Raw genomic sequence first — 20098 nt, forward strand, 5'->3', positions numbered from 1 at the left:
AACTTTAGAGGCTGTTTTCTCTCATTTACACTTTTCTAAAGGCCTAAATTCAGATGGATATAACTTCTCCAAATATTATCAGATTTCCATGTGTTACACATCGTTGGAAAGCTTGGAGACTACACTTTCAGAATCTGTGAATAACTCAAAATGCCCCAGAACCGACTTGTGTCCCCACTTTCCGTGACTGGTCACATATGTGGCAACAGAGCCTCTAGCGCTGGGAGAAATGTAAAACTGGATTTAAATTGAAACTATTCTCGTGTCTTCATTAAATGATTGTAGAGCCGCTGTAGTGAGATGGGCTTTGTAGCGACGCCTTTAGTGCCTTTATGGGTCTTGAGAGAGGAAATGACATTGGTGTCAATGAAGGCCTTTCTGAGCCATCGGATTTCAACACTAATATCTTCATCTGTCTCTGAAGATGAACGGAGGTCTGACGGGTGTCAAACAACATATAGGAATGAATGGTGAGGAATAAATGACAGAATTTACATTTTTGGGTGAACTAACCCTTAAAGTACGTTTAAAGGGAGTGTGGCTGGGAGGACTCGTCACTGCTGCCTTCTCTTACATCGCCAAACCCGAAGTCCCGAAAGTATATTTTGGATGTGACTTTCCCTTCACCAGTTCATTTCAAATAGTCCTATGGAGTGGCAAATATTCTATGTAGTCTCTCAATAATGTGAGTCCATGAAAAAGTGTACAATTTGAAATGTGCAGCTTTGTTTTTGATAATATTCAGCTATTTTGACACAGTCGGTTCCAGTCAAACAACCAACGCTTATTTAACGCTCATTAATTCAGAACATATCTTTTTTGTGGGGGCGTCACACTGCAGGACTGATTAAATGAGGACGAAAGTAAATCCACATACACATTACAAATTTAACTAGGGGTAAAAGTCTCTCTCCTCAAAGCATACAAGCTTGAATCCTAAAGTTTTCACAATAAAATCCAGTAGTTAATTCAGCACATTTGTAATTTGATTCTATTGAATGGAGCTCTGTTCTGTAAAAGCCTTGCTCACATGATTGAAAACCAACTGGATGTGCAGTTTTTCTCTTTTTTTTGTTTTTATGTAACTTCAGAGAGAGTCGTTTTGAAAAACAGATTCTGATTAGGATTGTTTGCAGTTTAGCTAGAGGACATAATATATATGCAGAACATTTAATATGAAAACGTCCTCCTTTGAGATAGCAGTGCGAGGTGACAATTGAAATCATATTTCACGTTGCTTCAGAGAAGAGTGAAGCTCAAATAAAGGACTTACATGAGTGGTCTTTCCATACGACTTCCCAGAGAGCCCACCACCTCTCCCAGGGTACAGTACATCTGGCCCAGGAAGTCCTGCAAACACATACACGTGTTAGGAATGGGAGCTTTATTCACATTTCATGATGTTTGTTGTCTGAGTAAAAGATAAGGTGCCTGATTTATCAACATGAAATACACAAATAGACAAAAGAAACACTGTAAATTGAAAGTCTTGGCGTGTGTAAAACACTAAGGCATTTTACAATTAATAAAAGTAAATTAAAAAATGTTAAGTAAAAAATACAGACACAGTTTTAATATGACTAGTGAGGGGAAATAAAGAAAATTAATGCATATGTTTCAGTACTAATCAACTCCTGGGGCATAGAAAAAACAAGAAAAAACAAGTATGTGGATGAAAATATGGCCTTGTTTTAGATAAGCTCATGACAGGCTGTGTGTGGGCAAAATGTTGTGGCAGAAAGGTTTTGCAGATGGAAAGGCAGGATAGAAAAAAGCAGACAATCTCCTGAGAGAGCTGATTAACATTTCTGTGCCCAGCATCTCTGAACATCAATCCCACAGGTGCATTCTGGGATATTGAGTGACCCGTGGTTCTGACCCCACAAAATGCTTGAATAAATCACAATAATAATAAAAAATATGAATTGGGTAAAACATGGAGTATGTAGGGCCACACACATAAATGTAACAACAAAAAAAAACAAAAAAAAGTCTTTAAATTCCACCAGCACACAAACACAGCGTCGATCAGTTTTACATTTACAACAAAACACTTACATGTTTGGACAGGTTTTCACTCTTTGAGTCAAGATCATACCTAGAAAAAAAAGGAAAACTCTGTGAATGACACTGAATGAAACAGAGATTAAATGTGTCTTTTCTGTGACACCCAACAGATAGAGTGCTGCTGGAAAAAGTATTAAAATACGGAAACAAGTTTGCATCTTTGCACTTCCAGTACCATCAGCCCAAAGACAAAGGATTTTTAAATGAATTTTTGGTTAAATGCCTGAAATAGAGTTTGAAACAAGGTTTAGGAGTGTGTTTATGGGAATTTTTTGACCATTCTTCTAGAAGCCCATTTGTGAGGTCAGGCACTGATGTTGGACGAGAAGGCCTGGCTCTCAGTCTCCGCTCTAATTCATCCCAAAGGTGATCTATCGGGTTGAGCTCAGGACTCTGTGCAGGCCAGTCAAGTTCCTCCACACCAAACTCACTCATCCATGTCTTTATGGACCGACGCTTTGTGCACTGGAGCGCAGTCATGTTGGGACAGGAAGGGGCCGTCCCCAAACTGTTGCCAGAAAGTTAGGAGTATGAAATTGTCCAAAATGTCTTGGTATGCTGAAGCATTAAGAGTTCCTTTCACTGGAACTAAGGGGCCAAGCCCAACCCCTGAAAAACAACCTCACTCCATAACCCAACCTCCACCAAACTTTACACTTGGAACAATGTAGTCAGGCAAGTACCATTCTTCTGGCAACTGCCAAACCCAGACTCGTCCATTGGATTGCCAGTCAGAGAAGCGTGATTGGTCACTCCAGAGAACACGTCTCTGCTCTAGAGTCCAGTGGCGGCTGCTTTACTCCACTGCATCCCACGCTTTGCATTGCTCTTGGTGATGTAAGGCTTGGATGAGCTGCTCGGCCATGGAAACCCATTCCATGAAGCTCTACACACTGATTTTGAGCTCATCTGAAGGCCACATGCAGTGTGGAGGTCTGTAGCTATTGACTCTGCAGAAAGTTGGCGACTCCTGCGCACTGTGACCCTCAGCATGCGCTGACCCCGCTCTGTGATTTTACGTGGCCTACCACTGCGTGGCTGAGTTTCTGTTGTTCTCAATCGCTTCCACTTTGTTATAATCCCACTAACAGTTGACTGTAGAATATTTAGTAGTGAGGAAATTTAATGAATGTTACGCAGCAGTTTGAGCTTCAGCAAGAACCTATGAGGTTCATTCTCTTGTTACGCAGCACGTCATATGGATTGCTTTTACAATCTCTTCATGAACTTTTTAAAGGTGTCATGAACTGGCTTTTTTATTTGTTTATACTGTTGTCTGAGGTCAACTAATTATGTTCGTGTGGTTTTTACATTCAAAAAAACATAACTAATAAGTAATAGGCTATTTTCTGCACTGGTTTTGAGGCATTCTTCTGAACGCTGGGTTTTTATGGACGTGCCGCACTGGAGACTTTTTTTAAGTAAACGCCCACGGCTAGGATTGGATAAGATTTGCATATTTAATGAGCTTCTGCTCCCCTGTCAGTTCAGTTCACATGAGGGAGGGGCTGTTTTGAATGCAGCAACCGGAATGATTCTCTCGATCACAGGGCTCGTAAAGGTCTTTATCAAACAAATACAATGATTTATTTCTCATCCACCCGCGATTGATTGGACTATTATTTTTGTATTACATAGCCCGCACGATCGGTCGATATAAGCACGAACCGCGCGCACACACACACAAACACGTGCGTGTGCCCTTCAAATGTCAAGTCAAGAGACAGAGAATAGCAAAACAAGAAAGAAATATTATGAGAATAATCGGCCTGCTGACTGGCTTCTGTTTTGGTAGCCTGTCTGGAAAACACACAGCCCTGGGACATTGGGCTTTTGCGAGCAATGGCCCATACATGTCTGAGTCCAGCATGCTAAAGGTATGCTCTGTTAGACACGTACATAAATCAAACCGATCTATAACAATGCAATACTATTACATATAAAAACACATTTTACTCACGTAAGTGTGTTGCACCATTCCTGTCGGATCCAATATAGAAGAAATTAAAGAAATAAATATCAAATGTCTGCAAATCCAGCATCGACCTGAGATTGGTTTACAAACGATTCCGCAATGAAATGAAGTGAACACACAAACGGTCTTCCCCACGTCAGCTGGAACTTCATTACAAATAAAGTTCAACCACTCATTCCTAATATTAGGATCTGAAGGAAGCTTATGCAGCGACTGTGTTCTTCCACAACCAGGAATCTTATTCACAGCTCCATGGCAGGGTAGGCAGGGCTACTGGAGGACGCGTGCTGTAGAGGCGGTGTTTCGTCGGTCGATGACGTAAAGATGCGCAAAGGATCGTTTTCTGGGCCTGGTGTCTATAAAAGCGTTTCTTTGACTAACAAGAAAGTTTTCAGCTCTGAAAATTACAGGATATTTTTAAATTACCATGACCTTTTATATCAAAACTATCACTTTTAAACTAAGGTTTTCTTTTCAGGCTTTTTATTTTCTTTATTGTGATAATAGGACGGCTTAATTAACCAGATATTTATCGAAAATATCAAAATTAGTTTTAATTCATAAATGATTATGCTCATCGTAGAAGAGTTGTATTCTAGTATAAATTGCAGTTTTAAAGGTGTGTTTTATTTTTATTAATTTTTTTTTTTATACAAATGAAGCAATTCAGCTGCTTAGCATGCACCAGTAATGTTTCCCAGACACTCCTCCTATCATTCATTGTTTTTGCTGAAAGTATTTTAACATCTAAAAATTGCACACTTTACCTTTGAATCATTTTTTATTTGTTTTCTGTATGGTACTGCTTCTGTTTTCTCGTGACATTCTGAATGAACACGGGCCAGTGTTTCAGCGGCAGCTTAAATGAAGTCTCAGCGGGTGGCAACAACCTACATGTTTGAGGAAAAATCTGTCATGTTGGGATACATGTTATTTTCCTCTCAGCATGAATCTACACTCTTGGCTGTCTCTCTCTTTGTCTGTCTGTCTTATTCTTCCTCCCGCTGTGCAAAATGAGCAGCGTCAGCACGTGTGGATATTTCCAGCCCGCAGGAGAGACCGCTGAGATCAAGACATGCTTTTACCTGACCCAACATTCATGCTCAAATCTCCTCGGCAAGAGCATGTCAGTATACTACATGTTTTACTTTTAGCTGTGCTGTGATGTTGTTTGTGTGCTATCTTAATGTCAAGAATCTATCACACACGCACACGCACACGCACACGCACACGCACACGCACACACACACACACTTACACAGTCTGCAGGGGTTTGGTTTTCGGCTTGTGCTGGATGTTGCTGTGGATATTATCTATGCCGATTAAACTGAATAATTTGTTTGTCGCCAACAAAGTGTATCAAATGTGGAAAATATTATTATTATTAATATAATATATTAATAAATTATGTTGTTGTATTTAGTTGCTAAGTTCTTTAATTATGTCACACGGGTAGGGAAGCAATAAGTTGATCAAACATGGTGTCTGAAACTCTGTGTACAATTATACAAAGTAGTATATATATATGGGCTGTCAATCGATTAAAAGAAAGATTTAATCGTGATTAATCGCATATTGTCATGAGTTAACTCACAATTAATCGCACTTTAATCACATTTTTATCAGTTCTAAATGTACCTTAAATTAATATGTTTTAAGTTTTTAATACTCTAATCTAGACATGTATCAAAGGTCACAGATGTTTTTCAAATAACTAGTTTATGTCTCTTAAGCCTAAGCTTAAAAATTCAGAATAAGCAATGACTTCTCTCATTTTAAGAAAATAAATAAAGGGAGTTTTTGTGAAAAATTGGTAATGTGAAAGCTGTCATTCGGACCTGAGAGTGCACCAGTATCACACCATACCTGGAGGAGGTCCATATTCCACCAGTAGGAATAGAGTGTGGCCCCTTTAAGAGCTGGAATATAGTGTGGCCCCTTTAAGAGCTGGAATATAGTGCGGCCCCTTTAAGAGCTGGAATATAGTGCGGCCCCTTTAAGAGCTGGAATATAGTGTGGCCCCTTTAAGAGCTGGAATATAGTGCGGCCCCTTTAAGAGCTGGAATATAGTGTGGCCCCTTTAAGAGCTGGAATATAGTGCGGCCCCTTTAAGAGCTGGAATATAGTGCGGCCCCTTTAAGAGCTGGAATATAGTGCGGCCCCTTTAAGAGCTGGAATATAGTGCGGCCCCTTTAAGAGCTGGAATATAGTGTGGCCCCTTTAAGAGCTGGAATATAGTGCGGCCCCTTTAAGAGCTGGAAAATATGGAAAATATGGTAAAATATGGACAGAGAGATCGCGTGCATATGGTTGCCAGATTGGACATGTTTAGGTAAAACACTAGATGTGTTCCTTTCACAGAAAAGCTCTGTTTGGGGGATTTAATTACTAAAATCTGGCAACCGCACGAACGCGAGCTCTTTCTCGCGCGCAGATGATCTGAAAACACCAATAAACAAGTAAGCTGCATTTTATCAATCTCCATTTGAGATGTTCTGCTTAAAGTGTCCTTCAGTCGGTCTGTGTTCTGTCAGGACGGTCAGGACTCACGAGCCGCTTCACTGAATTCATGACTCTTCCAAATAAGAAATGACAAGGAATGACAATAATGTAAAAATGTGTGCCTTGAATGCAATGTAAGTCGCTTTGGATAAAAGCGTATGCCAAATGCATAAATGTAAATGTAAAAAAAGGCAAAAACAGAGATTACATCCTAGGGACAATTTATATGGTTGTAAATGGACCTGTAAAACTGTATCTGGATCATTTTTGCCCTTAAATAAGCCAAATACCCTCTATGTAGATATCAGAGAACAATTTAACATATTGTTTCAACTCCTTCTAGGGCACCTTTACTGTTTGCTGCTGCATCCTTTACGTCAATGGCTGATTTCTCCAACTACGGATCAAACAGAAAATGTTCGCTGCGTTAATCACGCGTTAATAAAATTAGTGCTGTTAAAATGAATTTGCGTTAACGCGTTATTAAAGCGTTAATTTTGACTAGCAAGCAACCATTTACAACCATTTTGCAGCTGTCTATCCAGAACCCATTTGCTACACCCAACACCAAGTTTGACATAACCAAAGCAGAAATCTCAATCCAATCGAGCATCTGTGGGATGTGCTGAACAAACAAGTCCGATCCACGGAGGCCCCACCTCACAACTTACAGGACTTAAAGGATCTGCTGCTAACATCTTGGTGCCAGATACCACAGCACACCTTCAGGGGTCTAGTGGAGTCCATGTCTCGACGGGTCAGGGCTGTTTTGGCAGATACATGGGGACTAACACAATATTAGTAAAATGCTTATAATGTTGGATTGAGATCTGGGGAATTTGGAGGCCAAGTCAACGCCTCAAACTCTCTGTTGTGCTCCTCAAACCATTCCTGAAGCATTTTTGCTTTGGTAATGACAAACTTGGTGTTGGGTGTAGCAAATGGGTTCTGGATAGACAGCTGCAAAGTTGTTGTAAATGGTTGCTTGTAGGTGGTTGGAGGGTTTCTAAGGCGTTTTTCTATCTTTTTTATAATTTAAAAGGTAAAAATGGTTTCATCAATCAGAAGATTATTTGCACAGAAGAAAGCAGAAACCTGCTTCTTAAATTAGGATCTGATCATTTCTAATAGAAATCTCCATGGTTACTAAACAGATATAGGATTCAAGCGTATAAATATATAGAGAACACACACACACACACACACACACATATATATATATCACTGGACATCACTGTTCCGAGCTTAAAACGGACTTGATAATAGCGTGTAATTTTCTCACTCAAACCACTGCCAACCTGCTCCTGCTTCTGCTTTAAGAGGGACACGCTGCCCATAACTGCTTGTCTACGATATGTAATTGTCTGTAAGAATTCATAATATTATTATTTGCATATTATTAGCGAAAGGGAGGGAGCTAGCAAAAGATCCACTGTATTTGCACTCGTCAAATGATTTCATGTTTTCGCCTCGGTGAATAATGTCGCCAATCACAGACATGTTTGTAGATTTCTACACGCAGTCGGCCAATCACAGGTGTTGAACTTGGAATCCACTCACCGCTCGAGTGTGTGTCCGGGCGCTGAGTTCAGTTAACACACACGCGCGCGTCTCTGGAAGTGCAGACATTGGGAAAATAAGAGATTTGTTGTATACCAGCTTCACTGACTAATATCGCGGAACTTTCTGAGATTGTGTTTCTTGAATGAGTGACAGCTTTTAGTGATGATAAAGGCTGTCTAATTAGGTATTTTTTTATTAATAGGTCTATATTCAGAATTTGGATAAAACTTTTTTATAACATGCAGGATTCACTCGAAAAATATGATGACTGACATTTATAAATATTCTATTTTCAGGCTCATAAAAATGTGAGGAAAACATGTTCCTGACTGCATGTCATTATCCATGGATCACTGACATTTTTGGTAAGTTGTAAGGGCCACTATATCGAGCCCAACCTTTAGTTTAAACTGATAATCGTTTGCTCAACTCGCGTTTTCCTCCATTAATTCCAGTCACGCAGCAGCTCTTCTGCCACCCAGCCCCGGCTGAGGGGATGTTTCGGCGGGAAAGAGACGCCGATGCATACCCTATATATCATCATGAAAAAAAAATACATATATATATATATATATATATATATATATATATATATATACACACACACACATCAGAGAAGGGACCAGGTGTAAACTGTCAGTCAGGTGTACACACACTGATAGATGTGACATATCCATCAAAACGTCACATCATGAATATGATACTATCAGAACAGGGAGATGACTACATGACTGACCAACTGCACAAACACACACACACACACACACACACAGACACACACACACACACAGACACACACACACACACACACACACACACACACACACACACACACACACACACACACACACACGTCACTGATGTTCAATTCTGTTAATTCTGTTAACCTGTTAATAAACACTCATGTTTGTGCATCATGTGTATGATCTGTAAAGGTAATGAATGTACGTATGGAGTGGATGCTCTAATGCTGTGTAGATGCCCTAATGGAGGATCTGCAGTGTGTGTTTGACCGTGTGCATGTGTGTGTGACCGAGGTGAATAATGCATAAATGTAATTTCTGGGATACTGCTGTATAAAATGTGCTTCACTGAGCGGAAGCAAGCCAAAAACCCTGCAGGCAGTGTGTGTGTGTGTGTGTGTGTAGTGTGAGAAATCATACAAGCCTGCATTAAAGGTCTCCTATATATTAAAATGCAGCTTTTGAATCTCTCTGTGTAATTGTTCGCAATGATTAAATGTTGAAATCTGTGTGTTTTCAATTATTGACAAACGAGTCATCGAATACAATACTTTTTTCATGGACAGATTTCCAATTCAAGTAAAAATCATTTTAGTTTCTTAAAAAGACAAAGTTGAAACATTTAATATTATATATATATATATATATATGGTCTGTTTTGGTTGTGTTTTTCTCCTTGTACTTCCTGTTTTGAGTTGTCACATGTTCCTTTGTTCTGTTTCCCGCCACTTTTCCGTTGTCATAGTTACCCTCATTAGTTTAGTCCCATTCATCTGTGTTTAGTTAATTGTCATCATTGTCATCTGTCCCCCTCATTTAGTTAGTCATCAGTGTTGCCCTGCGTCCCAATTCGCATACTATCCATCCTAAATAGTATTTGAAAATAGAATTAGTTTGTCCCAAATCGTAGTATGTTGAAAAGAGTAATCCAAAGATTCCCGGATGGTTTACTAATTCCGGTCCGAATTCGAAGTACGGATCGATGTGCACTCTAACGGCTGATATTGCCCACAACCCATTGCGAGTTGGACGAGGATTCGATTAGAACTACAAATGCGGATAAAAAGCGTTAAAAAACTACAAACATGGCAGATGTGCGAGTTTGACGGTTAAGTAGAGAAGTTTAGATAAAGGGGTTTGAGTGACCAACTATCAGTATTTAACCTGACAAAAATATATTTATTCAGTGTTGTCCACATTATATTTCACCCGCAGCAGCATTGAGAACTTTTGAAATGACACGATTGGCCATTAACTTTTAAATACATCATTATATTTAAACTGCAAACACATGAGGAGAGTCTCTGACCCACAAAGACCCACACATGGCAGATCAACGAGCGGCTACATTTCTCTCCAATACGGTAGGAGATTAAACCGAATGTGGAGGATTTGAACTGTGACGAATCTGACGATGATTGACAGGGCAGATAAACGGTGACGGGATGCATGTAACTAAGCGACAAAGTCCGTTAAAGATGGCGAAGTAGTATGTCCCGAAGCTTGCATACTTTTCTGCTACACACTCAAAAGTATATACTTTTTCTTCACAAAAAGAGTACATACTTTTAGGACGTAGTATAAGTAGGCGAATTGGGACGCAGCATTGGTATTTAGTTCTCCCCTGTTCACTCTGTCTTGGTCGGGTCTCAGGTTAGATAATGGGGTTTGATGGGCTGTTTTGAGTTTGTTTTGAATAAATCCAATTTTGTTTGGAAGTCTTGAATCTCCTCTTCTCTGATGCATCCGACACCCATAACGATATACAGGGAGTGCAGAATTATTAGGCAAATGAGTATTTTGACCACCTCATCCTCGTTATGCATGTTGTCTTACTCCAAGCGGTATAGGCTGGAAAGCCTACTACCAATTAAGCATATTAGGTGATGTGCATCTCTGTAATGAGAAGGGGTGTGGTCTAATGACATCAACACCCTATATCAGGTGTGCATAATTATTAGGCAACTTCCTTTCCTTTGGCAAAATGGGTCAAAAGAAGGACTTGACAGGCTCAGAAAAGTCAAAAATAGTGAGATATATTGCAGGGGGATACAGCAGTCTTAAAATAGCCAAGCTTCTGAAGCGTGATCATCGAACAATCAAGCGTTTCATTCAAAATAGTCAACAGGGTCGCAAGAAGCGTGTGGAAAAACCAAGGCACAAAATAACTGCCCGTGAACTGAGAAAAGTCAAGCGTGCAGCTGCCAAGATGCCACTTGCCACCAGTTTGGCCATATTTCAGAGCTGCAACATCACTGGAGTGCCCAAAAGCACAAGGTGTGCAATACTCAGAGACATGGCCAAGGTAAGAAAGGCAGAAAGACGACCACCACTGAACAAGACACACAAGCTGAACCGTCAAGACTGGGCCAAGAAATATCTCAAGACTGATTTTTCTAAGGTTTTATGGACTGATGAAATGAGAGTGAGTCTTGATGGGCCAGATGGATGGGCCCGTGGCTGGATTGGTAAAGGGCAGAGAGCTCCAGTCCGACTCAGACGCCAGCAAGGTGGAGGTGGAGTACTGGTTTGGGCAAGGGGGTAATCTAGCGCTCGGAAAGCGTTCCATCCCCAGGGGCTGCCATTGCTAACCAAGCCATCACCTGCTGTTAGCATCCCATTGACTCCCATTCATTTTTGAGTCACTTTGACAGTGAATAACTTTACATCTGAGGCGTTTAAAGACTCCATTTGTCCATTGTTTATTTCTAAAGAAACACGACAATGTATAAAAGGCTCCATTACCTTGTATCTTACACTATCACCCGCAGAAGCTGTTTTTGTAAAAATAGGCTAATGATTGCGTCATAACCAACGCGACCCTGTCGCACAGTTGAGAAATTACCGTATAGACCTGAGGAGATGCTCGCAGGCAATCTTTTACTGTCTATGAGACAGTCGGGGGGACGTGGAGACATGTCCTGGAGACTAGTCTGATAAAGTCAAGGGGGAAGAATGGGGAGAAGCCCATAGTGAGCCAAAAGCAACGGGAGGAAATATTTAAACAACGTGATTCAGATTTCGCTTTCCACATCTACTAGAAGACTCACAGCTGTCAGACAGGAGGCTCACGTCACATCTACGTCGTCAAGCTTAGTCTGAGCCTGCGCAGTTCACTCAGCCATCAGGAAGTGAGTGCCCCTAGGTTGACTTCATTCTTTCGCCGTTGACATCAATGCGAACGCTCCGTCCATTTCTTTTACTGTCTATGGGTTTGGGCTGGTATCATCAAAGATGAGCTTGTGGGGCCTTTTCGGGTTGAGGATGGAGTCAAGCTCAACTCCCAGTCCTTCTGCCAGTTTCTGGAAGACACCTTCTTCAAGCAGTGGTAAAGGAAGAAGTCTGCATCCTTCAAGAAAAACATGATTTTCATTCAGGACAATGCTCCATCACACGCGTCCAAGTACTCCACAGCGTGGCTGGCAAGAAAGGGTATAAAAGAAGAAAATCTAATGATATGGCCTCCTTGTTCACCTGATCTGAACCCCATTGAGAACCTGTGGTCCATCATCAAATGTGCGATTTACAAGGAGGGAAAACAGTACACCTCTCTGAACAGTGTCTGGGAGGCTGTGGTTGCTGCTGCACGCAATGTTGATGGTGAGCAGATCAAAACACTGACAGAATCCATGGATGGCAGGCTTTTGGGTGTCCTTGCAAAGAAAGGTGGCTATATTGGTCACTGATTTGTTTTTGTTTGGTTTTTGAATGTCAGAAATGTATATTTGTGAATGTTGAGATGTTATATTGGTTTCACTGGTAAAAATAAATAATTGAAATTGGTATAAATTAGTTTTTTGTTAAGTTGCCTAATAATTATGCACAGTAATAGTCACCTGCACACACAGATATCCCCCTAAAATAGCTAAAACTAAAAACTAAAACTTCCAAAAATATTCAGCTTTGATATTAATGAGTTTTTTGTGTTCATTGAGAATAATGTTGTTGTTCAATAATAAAATTAATCCTCAAAAATACAACTTGCCTAATAATTCTGCACTCCCTGTATATATAAGGGCTGTCAAAATTAACACGTTAACACAAATTCATTTTAACGGCACTAATTTTATTAACGCAGCGGGCATTTTCTGTTTGATCCGTAGTTGCAGAAATACGACAATTCACCGTGACGTCACAACAGTAATAAACGCTCTTCCGGGTGGCAAAAGCGAAGCGTTCCTATGGCAGCGCTAGTAAATTGCTTGGGATTCAGACATAGATAACATGATTATTGAGGGACTTATTAACTAATTCAGGAGACAGCAATACATGAAATGCCTAACCTTGCTCCAGTAGATGTAGCGCTAGTCTAATACCATCATTTTTAAATGAGCCTCAGCCGACCATTGAGTAGTTATTTTAGTGACTGTTGCTGTTTGACTTACAATATGTTAGGCTATCGTAGATGGTCTAGTTCCTGTTATCTAACTCAAAAGGCTATGATCGTTTTCTGTTGTGTGTGTCTGTTGTGACCGTGAGCTTCTGACGGTCAAAAGGATAGCGTGCTGTAGATTAGCACTACTCCGCTAACGTTAGGCATTCACTCAAACTAAACTCGCAGTGATGATGAAGCCAGTGTGGTCCACGCATCAATCATCCATCAGCTATGTTTTGCTTTTCCTATTTCTTCCATTGACTTTTGATCAGTAGCCTACATGACAGGAGTTCGGTCTCTTCCTACTTTTACTTCAGGCAGTGACTGGCAATGAGTTCGATCTTTAAAAGAGTTTTTTAAAGTTTACTAATATTAGTCTCGAATTTCCCCAGCTGAAGATAATTATGCTCTGCTATGATTTTGTAGATGGACCGTTTTGAGAATACTTCTGTAGCTCCACTTTTGACGACGTCCACTCGCTTTAGCCTCCTCACCCACAGGTTTTGCTGGATATATTTACTTTTTTCTGAAGGAAATCGATACAATCCTACACCTCTTGCTGTATACCTGACGGCGCAACCCCAAACACAACACGTTTACATCATAGTTTCAACTTTAATCAACAACAATATTCTTATCTCTGTATCTGTTTACAGCAGCCGGCTGATCTCTTCAGTTTGTCGGTAGAAGCCGCTCGCGTTCTGCCACCCGGATGTATCCTGGTGCCGATTGTTTACAAACATTCTGAAATGGTCTATAGAGATCAGCCGTAGACGTAAAGGATGCAGCAGAAAACATTAACAGGGAAAGAAAAGAGTTAACAATATCATTATTCTGAAACAAGTGCAGTTATAGCCTACATAAGCTCCCATATTTTCTGCTCAACTTTATTAGACTCCAGGTCGAAAGAAAAGTGTGTTTTCACTGAGCACATTCTCTGCAGTCGAGCACGATGCACTGAAGCTCACTCTCGCTCATATCTGAGGTAAATCATTAACACCATCACCACTTACAGTACGTGTGTTTTATTGAACTTAATACATTACAATCGGTTAAAACGAATACGCAGGTTACTTTCTGAACAAGAGCGCTCCCGAGTCTGTGTTCTTCACACTGTTCACGTGAATCGCGTCACAGCTAGGCACACACACACACAAACACACACACACAAAATACCGGCAGTTCAATAGGGAGCGCATCTCTTAAAGGGGCCGCACTATCGCACTATATTCCAGCTCTTTAAGGGGCCGCACTATATTCCAGCTCTTAAAGGGGCCGCACTATATTCCAGCTCTTTAAGGGGCCGCACTATATTCCAGCTCTTTAAGGGGCCGCACTATATTCCAGCTCTTAAAGGGGCCGCACTATATTCCAGCTCTTAAAGGGGCCGCACTATATTCCAGCTCTTTAAGGGGCCGCACTATATTCCAGCTCTTTAAGGGGCCACACTATATTCCAGCTCTTAAAGGGGCCGCACTATATTCCAGCTCTTAAAGGGGCCGCACTATATTCCAGCTCTTAAAGGGGCCGCACTATATTCCAGCTCTTAAAGGGGCCGCACTATATTCCAGCTCTTAAAGGGGCCGCACTATATTCCAGCTCTTAAAGGGGCCGCACTATATTCCAGCTCTTAAAGGGGCCGCACTATATTCCAGATCTTAAAGAGGCCGCACTATATTCCAGCTCTTAAAGGGGCCACACTATATTCCAGCTTTAAAAGGGGCCACACTATATTCCAGCTCTTAAAGGGGCCGCACTATATTCCAGCTCTTAAAGGGGCCGCACTATATTCCAGCTCTTAAAGGGGCCGCACTATATTCCAGCTCTTTAAGGGGCAGCACTATATTCCAGCTCTTAAAGGGGCCGCACTATATTCCAGATCTTAAAGAGGCCGCACTATATTCCAGCTCTTAAAGGGGCCACACTATATTCCAGCTTTAAAAGGGGCCACACTATATTCCAGCTCTTAAAGGGGCCGCACTATATTCCAGCTCTTAAAGGGGCCGCACTATATTCCAGCTCTTAAAGGGGCCGCACTATATTCCAGCTCTTAAAGGGGCCGCACTATATTCCAGCTCTTAAAGGGGCCGCACTATATTCCAGCTCTTAAAGGGGCCGCACTATATTCCAGCTCTTTAAGGGGCCGCACTATATTCCAGCTCTTAAAGGGGCCGCACTATATTCCAGCTCTTAAAGGGGCCGCACTATATTCCAGCTCTTAAAGGGGCCGCACTATATTCCAGCTCTTTAAGGGGCCGCACTATATTCCAGCTCTTAAAGGGGCCGCACTATATTCCAGCTCTTAAAGGGGCCGCACTATATTCCAGCTCTTAAAGGGGCCACACTATATTCTAGCTCTTAAAGGGGCCACACTATATTCCAGCTCTTAAAGGGGCCACACTCTATTCCTACTGGTGGAATATGGACCTCCTCCAGGTATGGTGTGATGCTGGTGCACTCTCAGGTCCACATGACAGCATTCACATTACCAATTTATCATACGAACTGTGCCCTGTTCTGAACTAAACTGTCAGTGTAAAAACTCCCTTTATTTATTTTCTTAAAATGAGAGAAGTCACTGCTTATTCTAAATTTTTAAGCTTAGGCTTAAGAGACATGAACTAGTTCTTTGAAAATCATCTGTGACCTTTGATACATGTCTAGTCTTCATGCTCCGTGTATGGTTTCACTAATAATAAACGTACATTTGCATAAAGCATGCATAGTTGTCCATACCCATGTTGATTAGAGTATTAAAAACTTTAAACATATTAATTTAAGGTACATTTAGAACTGATAAATATGTGATTAAATTGCGATTAATCACGAGTTAACTCATGACAATATGCGATTAATCACGATTTAATATTTTAATCGATTGACAGCACTAACAGTGGGTACGAAAAGTATTGACAGAAAAATACAGAATTGTTGATATTTTTGCAGATTTATCAAAAAAGAAAACCTGAAAGATCAAATGGTCCTAAGTAATCAGACCCTTTGCTGTGACACTCCTATATTTAACTCAGGTGCTGTCCATTTCTTCTGATCATCCTTGAGATGGTTCTACACCTTCATTTGAGTCCAGCTGTGTTTGATTATACTGATTGGACTTGATGAGGAAAGCCACACACCTGTCTATATAAGACCTTAGAGCTCACACTGCATGTCAGAGCAAATGAGAATCATGAGGTCAAAGAAACTGCCTGAAGAGATCAGACATAACTGTTTTTTTATTTTTTATAATGAGATGGTAAGGTTTGTGAAATATAATTTTTTCACAATTTAAAAATTAACTTAAAAATAATTAAAACATGTATATTCAGACACACATTACTTAAGATATCAGGGTGAAATTTATTACATTAGATGGAGGTTACACTACTTGACATTTAAAAACATTACATTTTTTGAAAATATTTGAAATATACAAGCCAAGTGATAAAACAAGATCTAATATGAATTAATTTGGCACATTTGAATTTTGAGGAGTGAACATGATCATTTAGTCAAACATATCATCTCAAACACATCTGCACACTAATTATACTCACAGGTCAAAGCGTAAATTCTGTCTCTCTTCAAAGAAGTAATCGATGATGAATTTGTGCACAAAGTCTGGATTCAGCGTGTTATCGATGACTTCTGTCCTGCCGAACTAGACAACAGAACAGCAAACGGCATCACATGATAGCATGGATAACAGTAATGTCAATGAAAAATACAGGTCTAGAAACACTACTTCAGAAAATACATTACCTCTCTCCACTCCCTGTTCGCCATCGTCTGAGTGTACAGCACACAAACTACACAGAAACAAAGTTAAAAAGGAAAGATATATGAAAAATGCCTTAATGCATTCAAATTTCACTTTGTTGGACAGAAGAGTGTAAACAGCAGCCCTGTTTTTTTAATTCAACAAATTAAGAAATCAAATATGCACAAAAAGATGTGTAGTGCTGTTGAGGCATTATTGGCTCATTTGTCTTCCATGCAATGAGGACAGCGGTTTTATTCACACGCGCACACACCAGGGATGGAAATTAGCACCGCCACCAGCCAAACGCGGGTGATTTTGAGTTGTGGCGGGTAAACTCGCTTCACCTACCGGCCACCGTGGCGGGTAAATAAAAATAGCATACTGTTTCCCCTCTTTGTAAACTTTGTTCAATGCATGCGAGTGCGGCCGTATGTCCGAATATGACCAGTCGTTTTCGCCGTCAGTACCCGGATGTAGTACCAGAAGACGCGAATACAAACTCGCGCGCGCTGAAAGAAGATCCGTCACTGCGCATCATCCGAGAACGCGCACTCGTCTCACAGCGCGCAAATATTGAGTTCTCTTTCAAGTAAGTCTTGCGCTTAAATGGACAAACTCACACAAAAAGTATGTCAACATGTCCATCTTGATTAGTATCCAAGCAGACATAGTCTGAATGCCTCAAGTGAACGTTATACAGTCGAGAAAGAAGAGCATATCCCTGCACTAGGTCTTAAAGGGGCAGTCGCCTTTACTGCTGTCTGTTTAATGTCAAACAAAAGGACATCACTCACTGCTCTTGAATAGCTTTTGTAAGTTTAATAAGGATTAATCTTTAATTTAAACAGTTAAAATATGCAGTTATTTTACATTTGATTACTTTATTTAATTTCTGTACCTTTCTGCAAGCCATTAGGCCTGTACATTAGCTATTATTAAATGTACACATGAGTGAGGTCAAGTTAAACATTTTAGTTTGAATTGTATTTTATACTGTGGATTGTTGCAATGTGCTAAATAAATATTTGTATAATTTGTAATTGATTAATATTTGAAACGTTAATATTAATTTATGCAATCGCAATGCCTTGATTTTTAGTAAAGTTACACAGTCACAGCATTAGCCATAAATGCAATGGTACTAATAATTGGCATAATTTCTTTTGGTGTTTCGGTTTCGGCCAAGAATTTTTATTTCTGTGCATCCCTACTGACAATGTTCTGCTCGGTGTGTCGTCAACATGCTTCAGAAGATGCCAAAACTAATAGTTTCATTGTTGGGACTAAAAACCTAAAACTGGAAGCCATAAAAGATCACGAATCATCCAAATGCCACATCCAGGTTAAAAAAAAAGCGCACAGAGCACAGAGCTCTACTCATTTAAAGAAATGTATATCAGTTCATGGATTGTGTGTGTATAAGAGAGATAGAGAAAATGTCTGTGTTTCATTGAGACTTGAGATTAAATAAACTGCTTAAGTATTGTAGAGCTTGTAGTATTAATTTTTCACATGCAGTTACACATTGTCGGTTAAAAACTAGAAAGTGGCTGGTAAAAACATGGAGTGGCTGGTAGATTTTGAAATCCACCAGCCACAGTGGCCGGTGGACAAAAAAGTTAATTTCCATCCCTGGCGCGCGCACGCACACGCGCACGCACGCACACACACACACACACACACACACACACACACACACACACACACACACACACACACACACACACACACACACACACACGTCGTGTTTCCATGTTTTATGGGGACTTTCCATAGGTGTAATGGATTTCATACTGTACAAACTGTACATCCTATCCCCTTACACTGCCCCTGCCCCTAAACCTACCCATCACAGGAAACATTCTGCATTTTTACTTTCTCAAAAAAACTCCTTCTGTGTGATTTATAAGATATTTTCCTCATGGGGACCAAAAAATGTCCCCACAAGGACAAGGATTTCGGATATTGCCATCTTTGTGGGGACATTTTGTCCCCATAACGTAGGGATTACCAGGCCACACACACACACACACACACACACACACACACACACACACACACACACACACACACACACACACACACACACACACACACACACACACACACAGGTTTTATACAAACTGTATATTCTATCGCCCTAAACCCATCACAGAAAACTTCATTTTGTATGATTTGTAAGCTGTTGTCCTCATGAGGACCAAAAAAAGGTCCCAACTTGGTTAACAATTTCTGGTATTACTACCTTTAGGGTTTTTGATCATCAACATTGGGAATACAAGGCACATACACCAAACACGCACACACACACACACACACACACACACACATCCTTCTCCCAGGACAGATATGAGTACAGGTGGTCATAAAGTCACACTCTATAAACTCTACGAGGCTCTAGGGTCCAAACCCAATATAAAGGTGGAGATTATGCACGCTCGGCGAACAATGATGGTCTTTTTTTAATTGGGCATATTTTTAGACACAGTCTGACGGCAGGTATTGGCTCGTGTTTAGAGGAAGGCCCCTGGGCAGCCGAACAGATGTTCAGAAATGGAATTATTTCAGCCGCCTGCCGTTGCTTGTGATACGAATTGGCGAGACTTGTGAGCGTCTGTGAGAGAGAGAGAGAGAGAGAGAGAGAGAGAGAGAGAGAGAGAGAGAGAGAGAGAGAGAGAGAGAGAGAGAGAGAGAGAGAGAGAGAGAGAGAGAGAGAGAGAGAGAGAGAGAGAGAGGAACTCTTCTAACTTTCATTGTGTCAGATGGGTCTGTAGACATGTATGGCGACCTGGGCACTTTTCCAAAAATACACACACAGGCACACAAAAGCATCCACTGAAATGTACATACGTATATTGCCATATGAGAGCATGTAATAGACCTATTCTTCGTTGTCATAGAAACCTCCTTTACATTAGAAGTTGGGAACACCCAGCCTTCTGGTCATTTCTGGCCCTAAGACCATTCAAGTTGAGCAGAAAAACCTGACATTTAGTTTTTCTGTGATATATATTTACTAGATGACTTGACTAACTCTATTTGGAAATAATTAATCATTCTAGATTTTGTAGAGGAGATAACTCACATAGAAAATAACAAACAAATTACAAGCA

The 20098-nt window shown here is 40.6% G+C and overlaps 1 protein-coding gene across 2 annotated transcripts in view; it reads right to left on the reverse strand.

The window, feature by feature from the left end:
• Positions 1 to 20098, reverse strand: part of cpne8 (copine VIII) — a 117389-nt gene that overhangs the window by 56501 nt on the left and 40790 nt on the right. For both annotated transcript variants that reach the window (XM_067435863.1, XM_067435865.1), the window contains exons 3-6: positions 16985 to 17031; positions 16780 to 16883; positions 2059 to 2098; positions 1274 to 1350 (exon numbers count right to left, since the gene is read on the reverse strand). In XM_067435863.1, coding sequence (XP_067291964.1) covers positions 1274 to 1350; positions 2059 to 2098; positions 16780 to 16883; positions 16985 to 17031 — 268 coding nt within the window. The remainder of the gene's footprint in view (positions 1 to 1273; positions 1351 to 2058; positions 2099 to 16779; positions 16884 to 16984; positions 17032 to 20098) is intronic.

This window comes from Pseudorasbora parva, chromosome 25 (genome assembly GCF_024679245.1).
Source record: "Pseudorasbora parva isolate DD20220531a chromosome 25, ASM2467924v1, whole genome shotgun sequence".
In the NCBI taxonomy this organism is placed as follows: Eukaryota; Metazoa; Chordata; class Actinopteri; order Cypriniformes; family Gobionidae; genus Pseudorasbora; species Pseudorasbora parva.